Below are 8,977 nucleotides of genomic sequence, written 5' to 3'. Positions count from 1 at the left end.
CAAGCTTCTCTACCTTCTCGCAAGCTCTCTCTATAACTTCGCAGGCTCTATCTATAATTTCGCAAACTCTTACCGTTGTGCGATATTTGGATCTTACATCTTGCCTCTTTTTCCTTGAATATTGCTTGAAGAACGATCTTTAAGGAAAAATCCATTTTGTAGTAGTAGTTGTTGGAGGAACGAGCGAAAGAATATTGGACTTGAAAAGTACATACTTGTCTCTATTCTTTTGTGAAGTTCCGGAGCGTTGCGAAGTAAATAAGAAGTATCATCTTTTGAAGTATGCGAAGTATGAAGTATCCTTGAAGAAGTGTAAGAAGCATGAAGTATCCTTGATGAAGTATAAGAAATATTCAATTCTCGAAATGTAAGAAGTATCCGTCCTTGAATGAGAATAATAAGTATTGTCTCTATTCATGCGGAATTATTACTCCATTTTTGGTGATTCTCGCCGAGAAGATAAAGAACATAAATGTTTTCTTGGTAATCCATAGTTGCCTCTGTTCTTTATCTATGAGGGTAGAATCTTTGAGAAAATGTTGAATGTGCGAATTGTTTCTTCATTCTCATCTTTCCTGTCTCTCATGTTTTGTGCTCAAGCGATAGTATAATCTCTTCAAGTTGCTTATAATTGTGCGAAATAATTGAGCGAAATGATCATATTGTTCGGAATAATCACATTCTGCGAAATAATCACATTCTGCAAAATTCTGACACATTCTGAATAATCCTACGAAACTCTGAATAATCCTACGAAATTCTGACACATTCTGCGAAATTCTGAATAATCCTGCGAAATTCTGACACATTCTGCGAAATTCTGAATAATCCTGCAAAATTCTGAAAAATTCTGCGAAATTCTGAATAATTCTGTGAAATTCTGAATAATTCTGCGAAATTCTGAATAATTCTGCGAAATTCTGACACATGCTGCGAAATTCTGATTAATCCTGCGAAATTCTGAATAATTCTGCGAAATACTGAATAATTCTTTGAAATTCTGAATAATTCTGAAAAATTCTACGAAATTCTGAATAATTCTGCGAAATTCTGAAAAATTCTGCGAAATTCTGCGATATTATTGCGAAGTTCTGCAATATTATTTCGTACAGTTTTGTAAAGTACTTGTGCGAATATAATGCTTATGTGATGATTATGTTATGAAATGTGTATGCGATGTTTATGCTATGAAATGCTTATGCAATGCTTTTACGATACGAGTATGATGTTTGTATGATGAGAATGCTTATCTATTGCAATATATAGCTAATGTTTGCGTTACTTAGCTCTTTTTGCACGCTAAAATTGATGTAGCTTTAAATTGCCTCCATTCTCCATTTCTCTGGATTTTTCTTTAGTGTATGCATTCCTCTTCGTGTAGTTATTGTTCCTCACAAGTTCTTACTTGTGTTTCATCTTTGATTTTTCCTGCACTATTAGTATCTCATAACATTATGATCATAATATCAAGTCTGCGGCATTTTCACTGCCTCAGTTTCATTTCCATGTATATATTTGCAAGCTTGTTTGCTTACATATAATCATTCTCGCAATCTTACTTGCTTACTCATTTTCTTATGTGGTCTTATTTTGCCTTCCTAGTTAAAGGTCTTATTTTTCCACCTCTTGTCATTGCGACAAAATCGCAGAACGTCTTTGTACTTTCTTGCAAAAACCCATTGATCTTGCCTTAAATTTTTCTTTTGTATTATTGCCTCTTCAGGATTGTTGCGATAATATGACAGGCCTAAATATTCTTGCGAAAATAAATCCCCATGACATTGTCGTCTTGCGACGAAATCGCAGGACGTCTTCACACTTTCATGTAATGACCCATTGATCTCGTCTTATCTTTTTCTCTAGTATTATTGCATCTTCAGGATTGTTGCACAAATATGACAAGCCTTAATACCCTTGCGAGTAAAAAGCTCATGACATTTGCGTCTTAAGACACTTATCAGCTCCCTAATGGAGGGTGCCGCCCTTATCTTCCCCCTGGTTACCCCTTCAAGGAGGCGTACTTCTACCATACAAGGTTAGCTCCTCCCATCCGGTCTTAACAACAACCAGTTGTTTTCGCAGCCTCTTATCCCTTTTACCTATAGGGCTTATGGTTACGAGACTTCACCCTAAGTGGGGTTTTCTTCGAGCCGAATTTCGCAGAATTATTCCGAATTTCTCAGAATTTTTCAGAATTTCGCAGGATTATTCAGAATTTCGCAGAATGTGTCAGAATTTCGCAGGATTATTCAGAATTTCGCAGAATGTGTCAGAACTTCGTAGGATTATTCAGAGTTTCGTAGGATTATTCCGAATGTGTCATAATTTTGCAGAATGTGATTATTTCGCAGAATGTGATTATTCCGAACGATATGATCATTTCGCTCAATTATTTCGCACAATTATAAGCAACTTGAAGAGATTATACTATCGCATGAGCACAAAACATGAGACAGAGGAAAGATGAGAATGAAAAAACAATTCGCACATTCAACATTTTCTCAAAGATTCTACCCTCATAGATAAAGAACAGAGGAAACTATGGATTACCAAGAAAACATTTTATGTTCTTTATCTTCTCGGCAAGAATCACCAAAAATGGAGTAATAATTAAGCATGAATAGAGGCAATACTTATTATTCTCATTCAAGGACGGATACTTCTTACATTTCGAGAATTGAATATTTCTTATACTTCATCAAGGATACTTCATGCTTCTTATACTTCTTCAAGGATACTTCATACTTCGCATACTTCAAAAGATGATAATTCTTATTTACTTCGCAACGCTCCGGAACTTCACAAAAGAATAGAGGCAAGTACGTACTTTTCAAGTCCAATATTCTTTCGCTCGTTCCTCCTACAACTACTACTATAAAATGGATTTTTTCTTAAAGATCGCTCTTCAAGCAATATTCAAGGAAAAAGAGGCAACATGTAGGATCCAAATATCACACCACGGTAAGAGTTTGTGAAATTATAGATATAGACTGCGAAGTTATAGAGAGAGCTTGCGAGAAGGTAGCGAAGCTTGCGAGAATGTAGTTTGGGCGCAAGATAATATGAGTTGTACTCCACTACATATGAGCTGTCATCCACTATGTAAACACATATATAAAGGGAAAGTCAGAGAGAGAGAGGACAAGTTTAGAATTTGTATTATTATTATTTCCTTCTTCTTCCTCTACCAACCTAGAGCTCCAAATACTCGTTAATGGAGTCTCCGTGTAATCAAGATGTAATTACAAACAATTATAGTGAAGATTCCTAACCCCGTGGATGTAGATCAAATTGATCGAACCACGTAAATCTTGTGTCTTATTTTCTATTTTCATTATTTTTATCTTTAATTTCATATCAAATAAGTTTAGATCTAGAAATTATAGTCATGATAATATAAGGGGTGTGTTGTGGGATTTCCTGCAACTAGTAATCATGTCGTGTGTGAGTGGAAAATTGTGATGTGGGATTTCCTGCAACTACATCAGTAGTAGAAAATTGTGATGAAACTTTTGTCTCCTGTTGTAAAACCCAGATTACACTCAATCGCAAGTAGTCATGTCGTGTGTGAGTGGAAAAATAAAGCAAGATACATGAGTATATCGCCTTGACTCCAACTCAAGTCTTGAACAAGCAAAAGAAAATGGCATTATATAACACCTGAAGGGACTTGATTGCTCATCACCTGATAACGAAATATATTCTTCAGATAAACTTTAAAATGTTCCTACGAGTTGTCTCTGTTACTTTCTTTGTTTTAGTACTACAGTTTGTTTCATCTTACCATGTTGTTGTCTTTGCTTCAAGTTCTATTTTTCCTTTGTCGCATAAAAAACAGTTGCAAGTAGTAGTTGAAGAAGAAGTAGATGCCCTTTTGAAATGGAAATCAACCCTTATTAATCATTCTCATTCTCTCCTCCCTTCTTGGAAGAGAAATTCCACGACAAGTCCATGTAAGTGGTATGGAATCACTTGTAACAACCAAGGAAGTGTTGTGGAATTGAATTTAACAACCTTGGGCTTACAAGGTACGCTTCATAGTTTCAACTTCTCATCTTTCTCAAACTTTGTTAGTCTTGATTTGAGCGGAAACAAACTATTCGGAACCATTCCTTCCCAAATTAATAATCTTCCAAAACTAATTACCCATCTTAATCTTTCCTTAAATACAATTTCTGGGCATATTCCACCAGATATAGGTTCTCTCAGAAGCTTGCAATATCTAGACCTTTCTCAAAACCAAATTAGTGGATCCATCCCTCAAGAAATTGGTAACTTGCACTTTCTCACTTTTCTAGGGTTGTACATGAACAATCTAACTGGCTTAATACCTACTTCTGTTTGCGATCTGACTAATATGACCGTTTTATCAATATATGAAAATCAAATCTCCGGTGTCATTCCTCGGGATGTCGGAAGGTTAAGGTCTCTTACCTTGTTAGAATTGTCCACAAACTATATCAATGGTTCAATTCCCATTTCTTTAACAAACTTGACTAGGCTGGAGTATCTTTCCGTTTCCGAAAACCAACTTTCTGGCACCATTCCTCGAGATATAGGAAGGCTACCTTATCTCACAAGCTTGAGTTTGTCCAAGAACAATCTTAATGGTTCAATCCCTGCTTCTTTGACTAATTTGTCTAGACTGACCACTCTGTACTTATATGATAACCAATTCTCTGGCATCATTCCTCAAGATATAGGAAGGCTACGTTCTCTTACAAGCTTGGATTGGTCCGAGAACAGTATCACTGGTCAAATCCCTACTTCAATCTCCAATTTAACCAACTTGACATATTTATCTCTTTTTGAAAACCAATTAACAGGTTCATTACCGATAGGAATTAATAATCTAACACGGTTGCAAACATTGTATTTGAGTGACAACAAGTTTTCTGGTTATTTACCTCAAAATTTATGTCAGAGTGGAAAGCTTGAATATTTTGTGGCATTTAATAACCATTTCAGGGGTCCGATACCAAGAAGCCTTAGAAATTGCACCAGCCTAAAAATACTCGAGCTTAAAAATAACGAACTGGTAGATAACATAACAGAGGCGTTTCACGTGTATCCGCATCTAGAAGGGTTTGTTGTGCGTAACAATATGTTGTATGGTGAGCTCTCAAAAAACTGGGGGAATTGTCAAAATTTGACATACCTATCTTTTGGAGGGAACAATATTACAGGCAGAATACCATCAGAATTGGGAAAGCTAAAGATTTTATCAGAACTTTATCTCGATTCAAATAAGTTAGTAGGGGAAATCCCCAGGGAGTTGTTGAAACTGTCCTCATTGATCGAGTTAGATTTGAGTAATAATCATCTTTCCAGTAGGCTGTGTTTTGCAAATGGAATGTTATCCAACGTGCAATATCTCGATTTATCAGCAAATAAACTCAGCGGATCAATACCCAAACAACTAGGGGAGTGTTCAAAGTTACTAAGTCTGAATTTGAGCACAAACAATTTTAATGAAAGCGTGCCACCACAGATCGGAAACTTGGATTCAATACAGATTTTGTTAGACCTTAGTTATAATGAGTTGAGTGGAGAGTTACCATCATCTCTCGGAAAACTAAGCAAACTGGAAACACTGAATTTGTCCCACAACAAGATTTGCGGTTCAATTCCATCTTCATTTGATCAAATGCTTAGCTTGACTACTGTAAATATTTCGTCTAATGAGTTCACTGGTCCAATTCCAAACATCAAGGCCTTTAAGGAGGCTCCATTTGCTGCATTAAAGAACAATAAGGGTTTGTGTGGTAATAACTCTAGGGGTTTAAAACCATGTAATTCTTCAGTTTTGTTCGAAAGAAAAAGGGCCAAGCATAAAATTTTGCTTGTAATCCTACTTCCGTTGTTTGGTTCATTGTTTCTTTCATTCATAATCTCCGCCATCTTGTTCCTCTTTCGAAAAAGATCCATAAGGAATGTCACGCCGATAGATAAAGCTAGAGCTAACAATACCACAAGAAATTTATTTTCGATTTGGAATTACGATGGGAAAATAGTGTTTGAAGACATAATTGAAGCAACAGAGGATTTTAATACAAAATTTTGCATTGGAACGGGAGGATATGGGAGTGTTTACAAAGCAGAATTGTCAAGAGGTCAGGTTGTAGCTGTGAAGAAACTCCACTCATCATCATATGAAGATTCTGAGATGTTTGATCTGAAGTCATTTGAAAGTGAAGTTCATGCATTGACAGAAGTCCGACATCGAAACATTGTGAAACTTTTCGGGTTTTGTTCTAGTTTTGAAAGGCGGATCTCATTTTTGGTTTATGAGTTCGTGGAAAGAGGAAATCTAAAAAATATTTTATGTAGTAGGGAAAGGTCTGTGAAGTTCAGTTGGATAAAAAGGGTAAAATTCATCAAAGGAACAGCTGATGCACTTGCTTATTTGCACCATGATTGTGTTCCACCAATAGTTCACAGGGACATTTCTAGCAACAATATTTTGTTGAACTTTGAATACGATGCTCGTGTTTCTGATTTTGGTACGGCGCGATCTTTGAAGCCGGGTTCATCCAATTGGACTTCACTTGCAGGAACCTATGGATATGTTGCTCCAGGTACATAATCCAATTGAAAGTATAATTTATTGTCATTGCTACCACTTTCTAAAGCTAAAAAGTAAATGCATATCCATTATTTCTTAGTTTAATAATATTGTTGTTACAGAGCTCGCATATACAATGAAGGTGACCGAAAAGTGTGATGTTTATAGCTTTGGGGTCATCATATTAGAAGTACTAATGGGAAGGCATCCATCTGAGATCATCACATTGCTCTCGCAAATTCTTCTTTCATTTTCCTCTTCCAGTAAGGCAGGGCAAAACGTGAGGTTGAGAGACATTTTGGACCAATGCATTGGAGCACCACCAGAAGTCCTTCAAAATGAAATAATGTGTATTGTGAAAGTTGGGTTTTCGTGTTTACGTGGTGATCCACTTACTCGGCCAACTATGGAAAAAGTATCAGCAGAGCTATCATCATATGCACAGAGTAACGCATCTTTGCTGAAGTCCTTTGAAACCATTACTTTAGCAGACCTACTCATGTAAAGTAATGTGATGATCTTCAATGGTTTAAAGTGTGAAAGACGTGCTGTAATTAAAGGGGCATTCACAGTCACCACTACAAGTGCTGAAGAGAAAAACTTTAATCACATAAGTGAAAATGCTTACTTAACCAGATATCATAGCAAAAATGATAAACATCAACTTGGATTACATTTCATTAAAAGCTTTTAAAAGTAGTACTACATTAACCATAACCCCAATTGCATTACTACACCAAGGACTATGTTTTAGTACTTTGAGGCTTTAAAGCACCCTAAGCAAAAACAACATGATCAGCAAAATATGTGACCTAAACTAAAACGCCCCATATGCAACTTTGATCTAACACATGAAATCTAAGGTCTTGGTTGCAGAGATGAATCCAGGATTTATCTTTGGGTACGGATGGAATTTCATTGCTTAGCAAGGTTGGCTAATGCTGCGATTTTTTTTCTTTTAGTAGGTAACTGTGGTTCCCATCTAGTTTGCACCCAAAACCTTCTAAATTGTTTAATACTCTAAGTTTCTAGCTTTATCAAGTATCGACTAACTCAAATGAAAAATTTGACTCTACTTTAACTGACATAAATTAGTGGGCTTGATCAAGTTTCAACTTTCAATCTATTAACACCAAACTTATAGAAACATGTTTTGAGGCATACAAGGTAATGACAAAATAGAGTCATTATGCAGTAAAATCAATAACCCTTTATCCATCATATTTTTATCATGACAACAATTCCCCTACTTCATTAGTGTAAATGATAATAATTAGAATCTAATATTAATGATTAATAGTTAACGATTATTAGTGCTTAATGTCAATGATTATATAGTCTTAGTTCAAAAGATTTTTTTTCTTTGAGAGATAATTAGGTTGGGGTTTGTTAAAGAAGAAGAATAAGAAATTAGGCTTTTGAGATTTGTTGAACTAATGGATAATTAAGGTTTTCAAATACAAAGGTAAACTTCTAAACAAGGTTTAATGTCCTTTTTATAAGTTGAATTTGTCAAAAAATTGAAGTTTTATAACCTAGATCTACTGATCAGATTCGGCTGATAACTTGCCAGCCGAACCTATTTTTTCTGAAAATATGCCTAAGTTCGGCTAAAAATTTATCAGTCGAACCTAGGAAAATTTTCAAAAAAACATAGGTTGGGCTGACAAGTTATGAGCCGAGCTTCACTCTATTAGGTTCGGCTGACAAGTTATCAGCCGAACTTCACTTTGTAACGGACGAATTTAGGTTCGGGTGATTCAAATGAAAAACTTAACAGCCGAAATAAGTGTGTTTTTTGACAAAATGAAGTTCGGCTATCATTTTCATGTTTATTTATCAGCCGAACCTAATAGAGTTCCAATATGCGGATTTGAAGCTAAATCTCTTTGTGCAACGCTTCACATGACTCATTTATATTTGTGGTTTTAATCAATGATTAAAAATTTATGAATCAACAATTAATCACCGAAAGTTTGATTGTTGATTAAAATCCAAACGGTTTGATTGTTGATTAAATTAGGTTAGGAATCAAAATGATTTTGGATTTTGGTTAGATTAGGTTTGTGTTTTAATTTTAGGTGAAGGGTATGTAAGTAAATAATAAAATAATTAAGGGTAACTTAGTAATCTACCCACTGCTAGTACACCCCTTATAAACCCACCCAAGATAGGAAAATGGTTTTGTATGCCTCAAAATAGGTTTCAACTTATATGAGGAGAAATTCATTGTGGGATGAACTGTACCTAAGTAGTGGGCTGAACACAAAACGTTTGGGGCCAAATTGAGGGACGAGCTGGAGCCCCAGTTGGCCCCCTCACAGGCATTCCCCTGCATGGTTTGAGAACAACAGTAATGGTATTCTCAGCACCTAACTCATTGTAGTGTAGTACGTGTAAGAAGAAAGCAAT

The 8,977-nt window shown here is 35.6% G+C and overlaps 1 protein-coding gene across 1 annotated transcript; it reads left to right on the top strand.

The window, feature by feature from the left end:
* Positions 1–3,721: 3,721 nt before the first annotated feature.
* On the top strand, positions 3,722–7,070 carry LOC113316740 (MDIS1-interacting receptor like kinase 2-like). Its single transcript, XM_026564886.1, has 2 exons — positions 3,722–6,578; positions 6,688–7,070. The coding sequence occupies exons 1-2, from the start codon at positions 3,722–3,724 to the stop codon at positions 7,068–7,070; spliced, it is 3,240 nt and encodes a 1,079-aa protein (XP_026420671.1).
* Positions 7,071–8,977: the final 1,907 nt, after the last annotated feature.

Source organism: Papaver somniferum, chromosome 10 (assembly GCF_003573695.1).
Source record: "Papaver somniferum cultivar HN1 chromosome 10, ASM357369v1, whole genome shotgun sequence".
NCBI classification, from domain to species: Eukaryota; Viridiplantae; Streptophyta; class Magnoliopsida; order Ranunculales; family Papaveraceae; genus Papaver; species Papaver somniferum.
This window is presented reverse-complemented; position numbering and strand designations above follow the sequence as displayed.

Bases quoted from the DNA above. Each gene is read 5' to 3' on its own strand.
- LOC113316740 (XM_026564886.1), top strand. From the start codon at position 3,722: ATGTTCCTACGAGTTGTCTCTGTTACTTTCTTTGTTTTAGTACTACAG. The intron at 6,579-6,687 runs GTACATAATCCA...TTGTTGTTACAG, and splicing joins CTATGGATATGTTGCTCCAG to AGCTCGCATATACAATGAAG.